General features: G+C 57.3%; 1 protein-coding gene across 1 annotated transcript; it reads left to right on the top strand.

The window, feature by feature from the left end:
* The first annotated feature begins 255 nt into the window (after nt 1-255).
* Nucleotides 256-7,074, top strand: LOC100350046 (tubulin alpha-3 chain). The gene is given in 5 exon segments (XM_008274599.4): nt 256-387; nt 4,979-5,207; nt 5,953-6,101; nt 6,394-6,804; nt 6,806-7,074. Coding segments are annotated over 4 exon segments (810 nt in total). The 5' UTR covers nt 256-387; nt 4,979-5,080; the 3' UTR covers nt 6,929-7,074.
* The last annotated feature ends 11,086 nt before the right edge of the window (nt 7,075-18,160 follow it).

Below are 18,160 nucleotides of genomic sequence, written 5' to 3'. Positions count from 1 at the left end.
CCTCCTACTGCAGTCATTCGCACACCTGGGGCTTGGGTGCCCGGCAATGCCCCAAGCTCCAGCACAGCGCTTCCGCCCTCACCGAGGATGCCCTCAGAAGGCCCCGGGTCTGTGCAGCCGTCGGCCACTCCGCGCCCTTCCCGCCAAACCCACACTCAATCAGAAGGCGCCCCAGATCCGCTGGCTGAGCATCAGCCAATAGGAAGCAGGATCCGGAGTCTTGGCCCGCCTTGAGGGACTCCGGACCAATGACTGCCCCCCAGCGAATCTGGGGCAGCGCGAGGCAGCTACTGGCTGTTGGGCGCGCGTGCGCCCTGGTGGCTGCTGGCTCCGGCGGCAGTTGAAGTCCAGTAGCGGCGTCAGGCGGCAGCGGTGAAGTTCACCGTGGTAGGGTCCCGGGGACGGGCCCAGGCCGGCGGGCGGAACAGCCCGCCACTTGGGGCAGCCAGAGAGGAGGGTGGGAGAGGAGGCCGGGGCGGGACGCGGGCGGCCCAGGGCGTCCATGGTTCTCTCGGGTCTGAGGGCAGCGGTGACCAGATGAAGGCGGATTGCCCTGGGAGTCGGTGGCTGAGCGCCCGGCGCAGCTGGGTGGGGAGAGGGAGGGAATTTTTTATTTTTTAAAAGTGGTGCCCAGCCGGCGCCGCGGCTCACTAGGCTAATCCTCAGCCTAGCGGCGCCAGCACACCGGGTTCTAGTCCCGGTCGGGGCGCCGGATTCTGTCCCGGTCGCCCCTCTTCCAGGCCAGCTCTCTGCTGTGGCCAGGGAGTGCAGTGGAGGATGGCCCAAGTGCTCGGGCCCTGCACCCCATGGGAGACCAGGAGAAGTACCTGGCTCCTGCCATCGGATCAGCGCGGAGCGCCGGCCGCGGCGGCCATTGGAGGGTGAACCAACGGCAAAGGAAGACCTTTCTCTCTGTCTCTCTCTCTCACTGTCCACTCTGCCTGTCAAAAAAAAAAGTGATGCCCGTGGCGCTGATGGAGTTAGGCAGGATCAGGGTTGTCAGTCTCTGGAAGTAGCGGTGGGCTCTGGAGCCTGGAGGGCGCTTATCCCTGCTCCTAGAGGAGGGAGCTAATCAACAGTGGAGCATCTGGGACTCGAACCAGTGCCCAGATGGGATGCTGGAATTTCAGGCGGTAGCTTACGCATTATGCCACAATCCTGGCCCCTTCAGTAAATTCTTTTTAAAGGTTTATTTATTTATTTGAAAGAGAGGCAGAGAGAGAGAGAGGGAGAGGTCTTCCATCCGCTGGTTCACTCTCCAGATGGCCACAATGGCTGGAGCTGCACCAATCCAGAGCCAGGAGCCTCCTCCGGGTCTCCCACACAAGTGCAGGGGCCAAAGCACTTGGGCCATCTTTCACCGCCCTCCCAGGCCGCAGCAGAGAGCCGGATTGGAAGTGGAGCAGCTGGGACTCAAACTGGCGCCCCCCTGGGAAGGCAGCAGAGGATGGCCCAAGTATTCCAGCTACCCATGTGGGATACCTGGAATAAAGTTCCTGGCTCCTGGCTTTGGCTTAGCTCAGTCTTAGATGTGGCAGCCATTTGGGGTGTGAACCAAATCCTTCTCTCTAACTGCCTTTCAAATAAATACCTATATCTTTCTGTCTGCCTTTTCAAATAAATACTTTTTTTAAAAATAAAGAAGCCAACACTGGCACCATCTAGTTCCGGCTGCTCCACTTCTGATCCACCTCCCTGGTAATGGCCTGGGAAAGCAGTAGAAGATGGCCCAAGTGCTTGGCCCCTGCACCCACGTGGGGCACCTGGATGAAGCTCCTGGCTTTAGTCTGACCCACCCCTGGCCATTGCAGGCATTTTGGGGAGTACGCCAGCAGATGGAAGCTCACTTTCTTTTTCTCCCTCTCTCTCTCGACTGTGCCTTTCAAATACATAAATAAATCTCTAACAAATAAAAACTATAAAGTAAAATCTAAAATTAACCCAGGTGAGGGTCACAATGGTAATTTATAGTGACTGTCTTGAAAGCAAAGAATAATTTTCTCGGATGCTCTGATTAGAGATGGAAATGGCTGTTCTCCATCCCCATTTTATAAATGAAGAAATTGGGGATTTATGGATGTCACAGATCTTACTTGGATGTTACTGGGGCAAGCTGAGTAGAATGCCAAATAAGGCACTTTGTGAAATACATGGTACCTGGATTTAAGTGTAAGGCAAAATAATCTGTCTTTTCCTCTCTCTCTTAACTCTGCCTTAGAGATAAATGAGTAAGTTATTTAAAAAGTAATATGGATTCAAAATGGTGTCGTTAAGTAGACTCAAAAGGGTTTTTCCCTGAATGTTGGTGGATTCCTCCCTTGGAGGAGTGAGTTCCTTTGTATTGGAGAGCTTTCTGTGGGCTGGCATGGCACAGTGGGTTCAGTTTCCACTAATAACCCCAGCACCCCATACTGGAGCCACTAGTTCAAGTTCTGGCTGCTCAGCTGTCTGCTAATCAGCCTGGGAAACCAGTGGAAGATGGTCCAAGTACTTGGGCCGCTGCCACCCATGTGGGAGACCAGCATGCAGTTCCTGGCTCCTGGCTTTGGCCTGGCCCTGCCCTGGCTGTTGCAGCCATTTGGGGAGTGAACAAGTGAATGGAAGATCTCTCTTTGTTCTCCGTGTCTTTCAGGTAGATAGACATTGTTTTTTAAAAAAATTCTTTCTACTTTAAAAAAATGCTTCCTTCTGAGATTATTGCATTATGTTTATGTTTGAATGCCTCTGCAGACTCTGATATTTGTTGCAAATACAGTAGGAAATAGGACTTCAAGTTCTTAGGATTGTAGATTAGAATTGAATGGGTGAGCACCTCAAATTTGATGTGATCTCTATGAGTATTTGTGGTTTACAATATCCACAAGTCGGGGTGGATATTTGATCCAGCAATTAAGATGTTACTTGGGACACCCACATTCCATATTAGTGTCTGGGTTTGAGTCCTGCCTGAGCTTCCAATTCCAGCTTCGTGCTAATGCACTCCCTGGAGGCAGCAGATGTCTCAAGTTCTTCCGTCAGTGCCTTGCACAAGGGAGATGTGAATTGAGTTCCGGGCTCCTGGCTTTGCCTGCCTCCCAGCCCTGGCTGTTGCAGGCATTTGGAGAGTGAACAAGTGGATGGAAGATCTACCTCTGTTCTCTGTTTCTGTCCCTCTTCTGCCTTCCAAATAAAGATTTTTTAAAATGGGGCCGGCACTGTGGTATGGCAGGTAACCAGCCACTCTCTTCAGTGCCAACATCCTGAATGGGCGCTAGTTCGAGACCTGGCTGCTCTACTTCTGATCCAGCTCTCTGCAATGGCCTAGGAAAACAGCAGAAGATGGCCCAAATCCGTGGGCCCCTGTACCTGTGTAGGTCTGAGACCCAGAAGAAGCTCCTGGCTTCGGATCAGCCTAGCTCTGGCCGCTGCAGCCATCTGGGGGGTGAACCAGTGGATGGAAGACCTCTCTTTATCTCTGCCTCTCCTCTCTCTGTGTAACTTTCTCTCTTTCAAATAAATAAAAGCATTTTAAAAATAAAATAAAATTGAATAAATCGCTAGTGTATGTCCAGTCAGGCTCCTGGCAGGAAACAGATGGTCCATTCAAAATGGGTGCCTTGAGGAGAAGCTAAGCAGCATAGATATGGATAGGGTTAAACCATGAGGGCAGGCGTTTATTCTTGGGCTGAAGATACCAGTTAGGACATTCATGTCCCACACTGGAGTGCCTGGCTTGAGTCCAAGCTGGTCTGTGCTTCTGATCCAGCTTCCTGCTACTACACCTGGGAAGCTGTAGGTGATGCCCAGATGCTTGGGTTTCTGGCCAGCATGAGGAGATCCAAATGGAGGTCCTGGATCCTGGATTCCACCTGGCCCAGCCCTGGCTATTAGAGGCTTTCGGGGGATGAACCAGTGGATGGAAGATGTTTCTCATCTCTGCCTTTCAAATAAATAAAAATAAGTTAATTAAGAGTCATAAAAAAGCATCAAAGGACAGTTCTGGGTCCCAGCATGCCTCATGCCTGGGAGCCGTTGCACTCCTGGGCTTGAAGAGGTCGGAGGAGGAAGTAGTTACTAGCAGTTGAGAAGGCAGCTGTATGAAGAGTGCCAAATGCTAAAGACTGGGGCTTTGATAAAGGTTCTCAGTGAGTCCCAGCCAGTATGTAGGGAGGGAGCCAGGGACCAGGCTCCTGACCACACTGTCTAGTCGGCTGCTGCTGCCTGTATGAGGCCAGAGGCCAGGGACTCCCTCTGATGCTGACCACATATGTCAGCCTCCCGAAGCACACAATGGGATTGAAACGGCAGACTGGATGTGGGAGGGCAGGTGGCAGACACATAGTGACCACGTGGGACCTTGCCCATTCTTTCTCTCCCAATTCACATTATCTTTTGATCAGGCACAGTTCACAAATGCTGTGTATTCAGAGAATTACTGTGGCTGGCCATAAGAATGAGTTCATCTATTTTTTTTGAAAGATCATTTATTTGAGAGAAAGAGAGAGAGGGAGGGAGATTTTCCATCTGTTGGTTCATTCCCCAGATGGCTGCAACAGCCAAGGCTGAAGCCAGGACAGTAGCTTCATCCAGGTCTCCTATGAGGGAGACAGGAGCCCAAACTTGGGTCATCTTCCACTGCTTTTCCCAGGCTGTTAGCAAGGAGCAGAATCGGAAATGGAGCAGCTGGGATGGGAGATGATGTTGCAGGCAGCGGCTTTACCTGCTATGCCACAGTGCTGGCCCCGGGAATTCATTGGCCACCAACTTTTAAAATAATGTAATTTTTGTGTGATGGCAAACATTTAGGTTCTAGGGCTAACTGTGGCACTTAATAGCTAGAGTGAGCAAGGATACAAGGGTGACCTAACCATTGTAGAAAATGAAAGTTGAAAAAGCCGTAGAAACTGAAGCGTTATACACTGTGAAAGTGTTTCACATGCCCTGTAGCTGCAGCTTGCCTGACAATGAGCGAGTTTCACGTTTATGTTCTGGTTCCCAGCACGAGTGTATCTCTATCCACGTGGCGCAGGCGGGCGTCCAGATCGGCAACGCCTGCTGGGAGTTGTACTGCCTTGAACATGGCATTCAGCCCGACGGTCAGATGCCAAGTGACAAAACCATCGGTGGCGGTGGCGGTGATGACTCGTTCAACACGTTCTTCAGTGAGACGGGGGTGGGCAAGCATGTGCCCAGAGCCGTGTTTGTTGACCTGGAGCCCACGGTGGTTGGTAGGTGCTCGGGTACCAGAGGGTGGGATGCCCAGTGTGGGCTCCCCTGCAGAGAGAACAGCTGTAGGAGCCCATGCTGTTGTCGAGTGAGAACTGAAAGGTTCACGATGCACAGTCTGACTGTGCGACTCGGCAACCCCTGACCCACAGCTGCTCTGCCGGCACACGGTGGGCTGCGGAGAGATGTGCCGGGGGCTGCCTCGGCCTTGGTCAGGTGGCTTCTGCAGACCCCGTGTGTGCTGGTTCCCTCCCTGCCGCCGTGCTCTGTGTGCTGGTGCATCTCCCACATGACAAGGTCAGCGTAGAGCATTCGTGTGGTTCTCCCAGCTTAGAGCCCAAGGTCGTGTGAAGGAGAGCTGCAGAGAGATGGGTGTGCCAGGGGACAACAGTGTCACAGCCTGGGAGGCCCAGAGCACCTGGGCAACCCCGACAGGACTGCCCAGCCAAAGCCACACTGACCTAGGCACTGCCCAGTTTTAAATTATTCCTTGAAACAAATCGGTCCCCGTGTGAGGGGTGAGAGCTGCTCTCCCTTCACCGCAGCAGGGAACTCTGGGATTCCTTCGGTGAGTTGACCTCACCCGCTGAGATCCACGAATTGCATGGGTGGTTTTGCATCACAGACGTTTTCTGAGACACGCCCGTGGGGGCTACAGGGCACAGCGTGTGCTTTGTGGAACTGAGCAGGGCCGGCCGCGCCGTCTCAGTGAGTACAGCAGGCCCCGCCTCCCTGGTCTCTCTGCAGACAAAGTGCGCACGGGCACGTACAGGCAGCTGTTCCACCCGGAGCAGCTGATCACCGGGAAGGAAGACGCGGCCAACAATTACGCCAGGGGCCATTACACCATCGGCAAGGAGATCGTGGACCTCGTGCTGGACCACATCCGCAAACTGGTAAGGGGCGCCCTCGTCCCGCATAGCCTTGGGTTGGCAGGGGAGGTGGCTCCCCAACACTCAGGCCAGGATCAGGAGCCCGACCTGGTCTGCAGAGGCCTCTGCGGAGGGTGCGTGTGCGACTCACTGTGGGTCTTATTGTGTGCTTCTTTGCTTCTGCTCTAACACGTGTTCACCGCAGACGGTCTGAGTCTGTGTTAACTTGCAGAGGCCGAGAGAAGTGAGCCTGGTAGGGGGCAGGTGGGCGGCACGGCCTGCCCGGACCCGGCTCACGCTGTGTGGTTTCTCGCAGGCGGACCTGTGTACGGGGCTGCAGGGCTTCTTCATCTTCCACAGCTTTGGGGGTGGCACCGGCTCCGGGTTCGCATCTCTGCTCATGGAGCAGCTGTCGGTGCACTATGGCAAGAAGTCCAAGCTGGAGTTTGCCATCCATCCAGCGCCGCAGGTTTCCACGGCCGTGGTGGAGCCGTACAACTCCATCCTGACCACCCACACGACCCTGGAATATTCCGACTGTGCCTTCATGGTGGACAATGAAGCTATCTATGACATCTGTCGGCGCAACCTGGACATCGAGCGTCCCACGTACACCAACCTCAACCGCCTGATCAGGCAGATCGTGTCATCCATCACGGCCTCCCTGCGATTCGATGGGGCCCTGAACGTGGACTTGATGGAGTTCCAGACCAGCCTGGTGCTGTACCCCCGCATCCACTTCACGCTGGCCACCTACGCCCCGGTCATCTCGCCGGAGAAGGCCTACCACGAGCAGCTGTCCGTGGCCAAGATCACCAATGCCTGCTTTGAGCTGGCCAATCAGATGGTGAAGTGTGACCCTTGCCATGGCAAGTACATGGCCTGCTGCATGCTGTACAGGGGTGACGTAGTCCCGAAGGATGTCAACGCGGCCATCGCCACCATCAAGACCAAGCTCACCATCCAGTTTGTGGACTGATGCCCGACCAGCTTTAAGGTAGGCCTGGGCGTTGGGAGGTGTCACCCCATCAGCGGGCAGCAGACCTCCGGGAGAAGGCATACTGTGATTAGCAGGCTGCGTGCCCTGACACACCTGGTTTGCGTCTTCATGCCCTTTGGTTTTTAACCTTGTCCACAATGATTTTCCCCATAGGCAAAACTATGGATTCCACATTTGTAAGCTCTGATGAGTTCCCATGTATTGGGGGAGTTTCGAGTTCCAGATCATTCAGATGGAAAATGACATGAGAAACCCAGAGCAGTGTGTCTGCCGTTTCCCACGTGGATGGCTGTGCTTCCTCTGATCACCCACCACTTGTTAGACGCTCTCAGCCCCTTGATGACAGCTTGACACAGATGACCTATTTTTTTCTTTCAAGATGTATTTTATTTATTTGAAAGGCAGAGTTACAGAGAGGCAGAGGTAGAGAGAGAGAGCGGTCTTCCATCTGCTGGTTCACTCCCCAAATGGCCACAGCTGCCAGAGGTGGGCTCTTCCAGAGCCAGGAGCTTCTCCCAGGTCTCCCACATGGGTGCAGGGGCCCAAGGACTTGGGCCATCTGCTGCTTTCCCAGGCACATTAGCAGGAATCTGGATTAGAAGTGGAGCATGGGCTGACGCTGTGGTGTAGCGGCTAAAGCAGCTGTCTGCAGTGCCAGCATCTCATATGGAGATCATTTCAACTCCCAGCTGCTCCACTTCTGATCCAGCTCTCTGCTGTGGTCTGGGAAAGCTGTGGACGATGCCCCAAGCCCTTGGGCTCCTGCACCCGTGTGAGAGAAACGGATGAAGCTCCTGTCTCCTGGCTTCAGGTCAGCACAGCTCCGGCCACTGCAGCCATCTGTGGTGCCCCTTTGCCCCCGGGGTGCTGACGTGGGGCAACTTCTGCTCACTGGGAAGCAAGGGAGGTGGAGAGGTGAGGACAGGACCACAACAGGCACCGCGACCTCCCTAGTGGGCCAGGGAAGGACCAGCTTCATCCTCTCAGCCCAGGGAACTGGGACGGGAAGGGAGGGGCTGGTGACCATGAGCACAGGGAGCCTAGGGCCAGGCAGGGGCTCTTGCTGCCAGTGGGGGCTCCGGGCCTGTCAGAGGTCCACCTTCGTGGGTGTGGGGCAGCGCCCCCACAGCGGTTGTGGGGTGCCTGTCTTGAGCAGGGCCAGGCTGCCCAGGGCTGAGATACCTATATCCCCATATCAGCTCTGCCCAGGACGTCACCCTGGAACTAACGAGTCCGGGTGGCCTGCCTGAGAGATGCTCAGTGCTGTGAGTGTACACCTGGGGCTCAAGGCACCTGGGACCCCCACACCCCTCAGGGTCCCCCACCGCCCACCCTCCCCCCGTGCCCTGGCCTCCTGAGGTCATGCGCCCCACCTCACCCCTCCTCTGTCAGCCAGACCCAGGCCATCTCTCCACCACTCTGCTCCTACTTATTCTCCAGGTTCTAGCACAACATGGAGGCAGAAGCCCTTATCCCCATGCTAAGGTGGGCTGCTGAGTCATGCCAGAGACAGCCCAAGATGGCTCCATCCCTGCAAGTCACCGGAGCCCACCCTCCAGCCACGGGGCCTCTCTCCCTGCATCTGTGGGAACAGCCTCCAAGTCCGACTCCTGCCCCAGGCCCCACTCCTGCCAGCACAGACCCGGGGGCAGGGCCATAAGCTGAACCCTCCCTGTGGTCTGTACTGCGAGAGCCCACAAGCAGGTTCAGAGCCACAGAGACCACATCCCTGGCCACCCTTCAGACTAGGTCTTCGTAAGCCTTGAGCCTAGCCCTGAAGCCAGGCACCTGCTGGACAACTGCCCACATGCTAGGCTGGTGCCCCAACCCTGTGGACACAGCTCTGGAGTGGCGATGGCCAGGCTGTGTTGCCTGGGAGCATGGGGACCCGCAAGCCACCCCCTCTACTTAACAGAAACAGAGGCCTCAGAGTAAGAGTGCCCAGTGCTTGCCCCACGTCCAGCTCTGTCTCTGCCTGCAGTCCTGAGTCCCAGAGTCACTCGGCTCTGGCCAAATGCTGACCAGTGCCTGCCTGTGACCACAGCTGGGCTCAAGGTCGGGGCCCGGGGACAGGTGTGCCGCCTCATGTTGGGGTTTCTGACCCCAGTCCCGCCCTGGGGTGAGCTGGGGTGCGGAGGACTCACTGCAGGAACCCAAGCCTGTCAGGGACGAGGCAGCCGCCCTCATCGTCCTCTTCTTCAGTCTCCAAAAGTGCTACTCCTCGGAGTCCCTACAGCCGAGAGTGTACCCGGATAAGAAGTCACTGGGGGAGCTGTCTGCCCGTCCCCTCTCCCCGTGTCCCCAGGGAGGCGGGGTCTGGCTCTCACAGGCACAGTCCTTGAGGCAGGGCCCCACCTCCTCCCTCAGCAACCTGGCCCGTACCTGCTCATATTTCATGATGAGCGCTACTCTCTCCTGGGCCCTCCAGGACCTCAAGGCATTCACATCCAATCTGTAAGACACACACGCACATGGGAGCCAGCACTGGGGAGCCCACGGGAATGCTGACCTGAGGGCTGTCCCCCTGGTCAGAGGGGGGGCTGCCACACAGCCAGGCAGGCGGGAACCTGGTGTCTGGGTCCCTGGAGGATGACTTGTGCAGAGCTCAGGGACTAGGCACCGTGGGGAAGGACAGCCCCCACCTTGCCTCCCCTGCCCTCGGAAAGGATGCTCCTCCCCCAGCCTGGCAGCCACGAGTCTTCCAGGGAGCCCAAGTCTATGGGGCTCCCCGGCCTGCTCCCAGCTCCCGCATCTCTGGGGCTCTCAGAGCTGGCCTCCCTGCCCCACCTGATACCAGCTGACCCGACACCTATTCTTGAACCTGTGTCCAGACTCAGACTCACACCAAGGCCCATTCGACACTGGTGACCAGCAGAGCGGGACGAATGAGATGACTGTAATCACGCTCTACACACAGGGGCAGCACTCAGAGCTCCGCCACATTGCCCATGGAAACCGGTCTGGGAGACCAGGGCCACCCACCTAGGCGGGACCTTCCCCACGCCACAGCTCATGCAGAGAGCAAGTCCCACTCACCTCCATCGAGAATCCATGCGATTCTACCAAATGTGCCTCCTGCCTACACTACCAACTGGTCAGTTGGGCAGTAGACGCACTACTGGCCTCTGGTCGCCTCCCAGCCCAGAGTGCACATCTCAGTGACTGTGATATCACAGAAGCCTGCCAGCCAATCCCTAGTGGCTCTGCTGTGGCAGGGCTCAGGGTCCTCAGGCCTGGCTTCATTAAAGGTCACCAGAAGTGGGGCCTGTGTTCTCCCCAGGGCCCAGGTGAGAGGGCAGGGCTCTGGCAGAACTGCCCCGGAACCAGGGGTGCCAGGGCCCTCTGCTACCGGCCGTAACGGTCCCAAGTCCCAGGCAACCGGCACCTCCCGCCACTCCTTTCTGCCTCTGCAATTGTATTACAGCACAACTGTGAAGGCCTCTTTCTTAGAACACAAGGTCGCATAGGGAGTCCCACATAGACCTGTCCCCACACTCCGGGGCTGCCCCTGCCATGACCTGAACTGAGACTCCCGGGGGTGCAGCCTCCTGTCCTACCACAGGCCCCACCCCAGCACTGCCACCCTCTGCTGCCCCTCCTGCTCTGTTCCAGCCCTTCTTCCCTGGAGTTGTAGGAGGTGGACACAGGGGGTCCTCTGGGATGGAGGGCAGGGGAGCATGGCCCAGCCTGTCCAGAGTGGGAACCAGGGCCCTGTCCTGGACACGGGCCAGGGCTTCAGGCACAGAGCACTGAGAATTCCTGGGCACCAGCACCTGAGCCGCATGCTGGTAACACCGGGCTGCTGCTGACCATAAGGACAGGGACAGCATGCGTCAGGCTGCAGGCAGGATTAGCCACAGGCCCGTGGCTCCCCAGGGTGCTGATCACAAGGTTGCTCCCCCTGGGAAAGTGGCTCAGCCCTCCCCCAGCACCTCCTTGGTCCTGGGCCACACACTGCCCCTAGCCTGCCACCTTGGGGCCACAGTCAGTTCTTTTCCCTTCAAGGGCCCACTGCTCTGCCTCTCTGCCCTCTTCCTCTGCCCTGGCATGGAGACCAGAGGGTGCAGGGCCCTGGTCACCCACACACCTGCTGGCCTCCTCTGTGGAGTGTGAATGAGTGCACCGCTGTGTCGTGTCCAGAGATGCTGTCCAGCAACACTTGGGTTTTAACTGATTCTTTTATTCCCCCTCCCCACTCAGCGTCTCCGCTTTTAAATTGCATTGTAAACTCTTTTGGAGATTCACAAAGTGCTGTAAAATAACACAGTGAGTGCTGAATGCGGACCACTCAGCTTCAGCTGTCAAATGTTCCTAATTGGGTGGAGGATGCCCATTCGTTTTCCTTTCTCTGCCTGAGTTCAAACTCCAGATGCCTAGGCTTAGTGTTCTCCACATTGCGTTTTCCTTCACTGGGGGGGAGGTTTGTTCCCCAGAGTCCGTGTGCAGGGAGCATGGGTGCATGGGCCCCAACCCAGCTCCTGCATGGACGGGCGCTGGCCTCCTGGGGTGGCTTAGGGTGCACAGGGGTGAGTTCCCATTGTTGTTGCTACAAATGTTTCCTTATTATCAAGGTGTTGCTACAAATGTTTAATTCGTGGATCTGGGGGGATGGTTGCTTCCATCCACTGTTCCCCTCACCAGAGGCCTGCAGTGGCCAGTGGCTGAGGCCTTAAAATAAATAAATCTTTAAACAATAAAAATTAAAGTTCAAAATAAAAGCAAGTTCCTCTACTTTTCTCCCTCTTTCTCTCTACATCTTTGACTCTACCCGCCTCTCCCTGCACCCCCATGGGATGTTGGCCAACATGTTGGAGGAAGCACGAAGGCCCTCCAGAACTGTGAGCCAATCAGCTCGTGTGGCTTGCACATCGCCCCAGTCTGTGGGATTCTGTCACAGCAGCAGAGAGCGGACCAAGACACCTGGTGTCACCTGTGTCCTCACTGCACATAGATTTGCATCTGTCGGACGGAGTCTGGTGGGACACAGCCCCAGGGTCCCAGAGGTGGGGTAATGAGGGGGTCTCTAGTCCCCAAGCCCTCCCGTCCCCTGGGCTCCCTTTCACTCCTGCAGAGGCAGGGGTCCCCCATTGCTCCTCTGTGGAGGGAGCTCAGTGAGCACAAAGAGCAGGTCCTCCCTGGGGTAAGTGCTTTAGACAGAGTTTGTGGCACCAAGAGGGCTGTGGGACCTTTAAGAGGCGGGCAGAGTAGGAGGTTGCTAGGTGAGATGGGGTGGGGCCCTGGGAAGGGGTGAGTGCTGGGCTCCCAGAATCAGGGCTGGGCCAGCCAAAGGCAGGAAATGCATCTGGGTCTCCCTCCCTCCTGGGTGATGGAACCCCAGTGCTTGGACCACCACCTACAGGCACCACCTGAACCCCCGAGTGTGCATTAGTGGGGAGCTGGAATGGCAGCCAAGGAGCTGGGAATAGGACCAGGCCCTCTGATTGGGGATGTGGGCAACCCAATCCGGGATTTCACCTCTGCCTGGTGCGCCCATCCTGACGCATTCTCTCTGTGAAGGCAGCCCAGGTACAAGTGTGGGAGAAACAGGAAAAGGATCAGCCCACCCTGCCCCCACCCCAGCAAGCCCCTTGGGACAGGAGCAGCCACTCCACCCTGTCTGGGCCTCCCAGCAGCTCATTGGTCACCAGGATGTCACAGATGCTCCTCCCCAGACAGCCCTGTGCCGAGTGCCCTCAGTGAGTTGTGTCAAAGCAGGGGGCAGGTGGCAGATCCAGGCTCAGAGGGCACAGACAGGCGTGCGGGGGGCCTGAGACAGGCGGCAGCATCATGACCACAGGGCTGAGCCACCACAGACACCCAGATCCTGGGTCCACTGTGCGGGAGACCCCACGCGGGGTGTGTTTGCGGGGTCACAGCTGCATCCACAGTTGGGGGTTGGCACTGGGACCAGCTGAGGCAGGAGAGAGGATTTCTGGATCATGGCCAGGGGCGTTCATGCCCCCTGAGCTTTAGGTCTTCCTGTCCGGTCAGGGACCTCTTCCCACCCCTTATGTCCCTTGGGCCTGGAGGTGGGAGGTCTCATATCCATCTATAGGTGGGCACCACTGCCACCGTGCATGGCCTCACACTGAGCAGCCTAGCCGGTCTCCCTGCAGAGGGCGGGGCAGCAGAGTGGCAGCTGCTGTGCAGTGTTGGGCACGCGCCCCGGCTCTGAGCCGCAGTGTGCTCACGGTGACGCTGGGACTCTCACTGCCGCTCTGAAGGTGGCTGGCCGGCTACGCCTGGTCAGTGACGCATGTGCCCTGAGGATCTTGGCCACGGCGACGGAGATCACACTCCCACCCACCCCGCCCCACACTGCACCCCTGCAGGAACAACACGGACAGCCCTGGATCCAGCCACCACTGGCAGTTATGGCAGCCGGCCCCGCTGCACTGCCCGCCTCCCACACCCACGCCTGGTGTCCGGTCCAGCACTGAGCAGACTCTGTGCAATGCGAGCTTTTATTGTTGCCTCCTCCAATGAGAGGCCGGCAGGCAGCAGGTGGGCTGCACCTGCTGACCACGTAGGTGTGGGACGGCCCTGGGTCTTCTGGCCGGGAGGGCTCCCTTAACAAAGAGGATCTGAGAAGATTTTATTCTGGAAAGAGAAGTCGGGACACCTGGTGAGGCCGGGGCCAAGAGACACCTGCAGGGCGCAGGCACAGGGCACTTCCTGGGGAGGAGCTGCAGCCTGGCACTGGATCTGGGCAGCTAAAGGCAGATCCTCTCCTGCACCCAGGTGCCTGAGAAGCTCTCGTAAAAATCCCTCCCTTGATGAGGAATGAAGGGGAGGTTCTCTGTGGGGGGTGCAGGTGAGGCTGGGACAGGCAGGGGCTACACGGAAGGCCTGGCAAGGCGGAAGGGGCACCGGAGGCCTCCAGGAACACACAGACCCCAGTCCGCTGGCCCCTTCTGTCTCTGGCACACTTGCAGCCTAGCAGTGCCCGTCCCCGCCTGTGCTCACCTGCAGTCAGGGTTCGGTCTGCTTTTTCCCCAGCTGCTGCCAGGCCCGGGAGGACAGGAAGGGCTGTTGGAGGCCTGGTTCCATGCTCAGGAGCCCCAGATGGCCCATGGGGTACAGGGAGAAGGAAACATGAGGTCTGGGGTGGAGGAGGGCACCCGAGGGGTCAGGGTGAGTTAGTGAGATTTGAAGGCAGACAGCACCCAGCGCCCACGGCTTGAAGAAGTTTCAGGCTCTGGCGCTGGAGAGGCTCTGATCAGGGAGGCCAGAGCTGAGGTCTGACACAAGAGGCAGGGCTGCTGTGGGGACAGTGGCCCTGGAGGGTCTCAGGCCTGCCTGGGGGAGCTGAACGGCCATGGAGCCCAGGGATCCAGGTGCACGCAGTCTCCCTTCCTGTACTTGCCCGCACCGCGGGGGTGGCGGCCCGCAACTCTGTGTCCTCATCTGGAGGTTCTTCCCACAGATTCCCAGGCCGGGCTGTGGTGGGCACGAGGAGTGCCCCCTCCCCAGGGGCACAGAAGGAGCCGGTGTTGGGCCAGTCCCGGCTGGACTCACCACAGCACTGATCGCGTGCCCCTTATCCTCCATTGTCAGTTTCCCATCAACGCACTGCTTCAGCGCCAGGGCATTTTACAGCACTAGTGGGTCACTTTGGTAATTTTGCACATAGGAAATATACTCATCGGAGGGTCCTGACAGAAATTCATAAACAGCTGTCTGCACAGCCGGGCAGATGTCACAATCTGAAGAGAAATGGAAGGCATGGGTCACAGCAGGTGCGTCCCTTCACCCGCCCTGGGAGCCAGCACTACCCTGGAAAGCTGGCCCCCGCCCCCAGAACACCCCCAGCCCAGGCGCCCGTGGCTGGCACCTACTGGCAACAGAGATCAGGAGCCAGGCAGTGCTGAGCAGTGCCAGGCAAGCAGCAGGCTTCATGGTGCAGGGACAGCCGCTCCCATCGCGGGGCCCCTTTATACCTGCTCCGGGCCGCCAGTAGGGCAGGAGGGGCCTGTCCTCCCCCAGGGTGGGTGTGTTCCCTCCCCGCCCCTCCCAGGCCACAGCTTGCATGACCTGCAGTTGCAGAGGGTGCACGTGTGTGTGTGTTGATGTTGGCCAAGTCCAGCCCTGGGTTAACACAGGGGTTGGCTCCTTCTCCCTCTCTTTCCGGGGACCTGACCATGGGCCCATGCCTGGGTGCAGGGAAGGGGCAGAACCAGTAGAAACCCTGCCTGGGCAAGGGGAGAAAGCGCCACACAGGGCCTCTGGAGCCCTGGGCCAGCTCAGCCTCTTGCACCTTGCTGGGACCTTGACGACTGGCTGCTGTGACTATGGGAACTGCAGGACACCCAGTGCCAGTGTGGCGGGCAGGCCAGAACGCAGGTCCTCTGCTTCTCTCTTGCACTCATGGCCCTGAAGGCTAGGGGGCATGGGGTAGACCAGTTGTCTCTAAAGACCTAGTTGGCATTTGACCACATTCTGCTGTTTGGGTCTCCAGGGCCCTGGCTGGGCTGGGAGAGATGCCCAAGTCCTTGTCTTCCCATGGGGAGAACAGAACCGGGACCCACAGAGAAGTGCAGCCTTGTCAAAAGGCAGGGGTCATGCACGACTTCTCCATCTCTTCCAGCCCCTGCGCTCCACAGCAGACGCCCCAGGGAAGCCCAGCTCCCTTCTGTCCCTGGCTTCCCCGCACACACCCTCTCCCACCCTGCTGCCTCTGCCACCTCCTGCCCCAGTCTCCCTCCCTCGAGGGCCTCCTTCCATTTATTTTTTTAAATTTATTTGAAAACCAGAGTTACAGAGAAGCATTGACAGAGTCAGAGAGAGAGCAAGAGGTCTTCCACCCGCTGGTTCACTCCCCAGATGGCCACAAGAGCTGGAGCTGCGTTGATCCGAAGCCAGGAGCTTCTTCAGGGTCTCCCATGTGGGTGCAGGGGCCCAAGGACCTGGGCCATCTTCTACTGCTTTCCCAGGCCATAGCAGAGAGCTTGATCGAAAGAGGAGAAGCTGGGACTAGAACCAGCGCCCTTATGGGATGCCGGTGCCTCAGGCCAGGGCGTTAACCCACTGGGCCACTGCACAGGCCCCAATAAGTAAGCTGGGGCTGGTGCTGTGGCTGTGGCATAGTGAGTTAAAGCCTCTGCCTGCAGTGCTGGCATCCCAGCCGCACAGAGTGAGGTCTTCCATCTGCTGGTTCACTCCTCAACTGGCCCCAATAGCCAGAGTTGTGCCGATCCGAAGGCAGGAGCCAGGAGCTTCTTCCTGATCTCCCACACAGGTGCAGAGGCCCAAGGACTTGGGCCATCTTCTACTGCCTTCCCAGGCCACAGCAGAGAGCTGTATGGGAAGTGGAGCAGCCGGGACTCAAGCTGGCTCCCATATGGGTTAATGCCCTGGCCTTTGGCACCGGCTGTCCCCACGGCAGCCCTCTGTGTCAGACCTCAGCTCTGGCCTCCCTGACCACAGCCTCTCCAGCATCTGAGCCTGAATCTTTGACTTTTATATGACTTTTTCGTAAAATGCATCTTCCATTATGTTTTTGAAGGTCTTTTGTGAATGTGTAGATATTGCCTCACATTAGAGAGAAAAAGAGAGAGAGAAAGGTCTTCCATCCGCTGATTCATTCCCCAAATGACCAAAATGGCCGGAGCTGTGCTGATTAGAAGCCAGAAGCCAAGAGCTTCTTCTGGGTCTCCCACACAGGTACAGAGGCCCAAGGACTTGGGCCATCTTCTACTGCTTTCCCAGGCCATGGCAGGGAGCTGGATTGGAAGTGGAAGAGCCAGACTTGGCCAGCATCCATATGGGATGCCAGCACTGCAGGCCAGGGCTTTACAGCCACTGAGCCACAAGCCAGCCCCTCACATTAATTTTTAAAAGTGCAGGTTTTACATGTCACAATATGTCAAAATCAGGGTCCGTGTTGTGGCTTAACCGGTAAAGCTGCTGCCTGCTGTGCCGGTATCCCATGTGGGCTCCAGTTCCAGTCCCGACTGCTCCACTTCCCATCCAGCTCTCTGCTAATGGCCTGGGAAAGCAGTGGAAGATGACCCAAGTGCTTGGGCCCCTGCACCCAAATGGGAGACCCAGAGGAGGCCCAGCTGCCATTGCAGCCATTTGGGGAGTGAACCAACGGACTGAAATTCTCTCTCTCCTTCTCTTTCACTCTCTCTCTCTCTCTCTGCCTCTCTGTGACTCTGCCTTCCAAGTGAATTCAAGATTAAGCACTTTTGTTTTGTTTTGGCTGGAGGCACTCTATCACTAACAATGACAGAATACGGTTTGCTGGGCATCAGAGCAGAAAAGACACACAATTATTTCGAGCCCAGGGAGAACCCTGTGCCAAACAGGATTCACATCCGGCAACTGCTTTAGGCAAAGAAGCACCCAGAGCTGAGCGCCAGCTGCCCTTTGTCCACCTGTCCTCGGGGCTGGGAGCTTTCTCAGCCTGTCCTGGGTTTTCTGACCTTGCCACTCTAGGGGAGGCCTGGCCAGGGATGACCCAATGTCCCCTACACAGAGCTTGTCAGGGGCTCTTCTTGTAGCTTGGACTGGGGTTGGAGAGTTTGGGAAGAAAACCAAAGAAATCAGGTCCCTTCTTGTCACCTGGCATCCAGGTGTGCATGACAGCTGTGGCTGACCACGGGTTATCACCAGAGCACTGTTCACGTCTGCCAGGGAGGGGCAGTAGCTCCCCCTGCTGGAGTGGAGTCAGCCATTGACTACTTGGGTTCTCTCTCAGGAGTATTTGTCTCTTCTCCAACCGTCTGCTTATGCAGTTATCTGTTTGTATCAGGATGCACTCACATGTGGGGTTTTATTCATGGTTATAACCTGATATTAAGTTACTCGTCTTGCTGCTCACCGGGTTCCAGATAAGAGCACAGGCAGCTGTCTCGGGCTCGCTTCTGCTAGCGTTTCCATGGACACCCTCGTCTTGTTGGAGCCAACACACTGTACTCCTGCATCGGAGGCTGGGGGAGCTCTCTGGAGGGTCTAGGCAGAGCAGCACCGCCCCTGGCTGACCCTGCACGCGGGCCTGTAGGCTGCAGCCCTCGGGGGCCGGAAGGGCTCGGGACAACTCAGTCTGGGGAGATGCCTTTCTACCGCCACCGCCTGTGGG

Source organism: Oryctolagus cuniculus, chromosome 18, assembly GCF_964237555.1.
Source record: "Oryctolagus cuniculus chromosome 18, mOryCun1.1, whole genome shotgun sequence".
Lineage (NCBI taxonomy): Eukaryota > Metazoa > Chordata > Mammalia > Lagomorpha > Leporidae > Oryctolagus > Oryctolagus cuniculus.
This window is presented reverse-complemented; position numbering and strand designations above follow the sequence as displayed.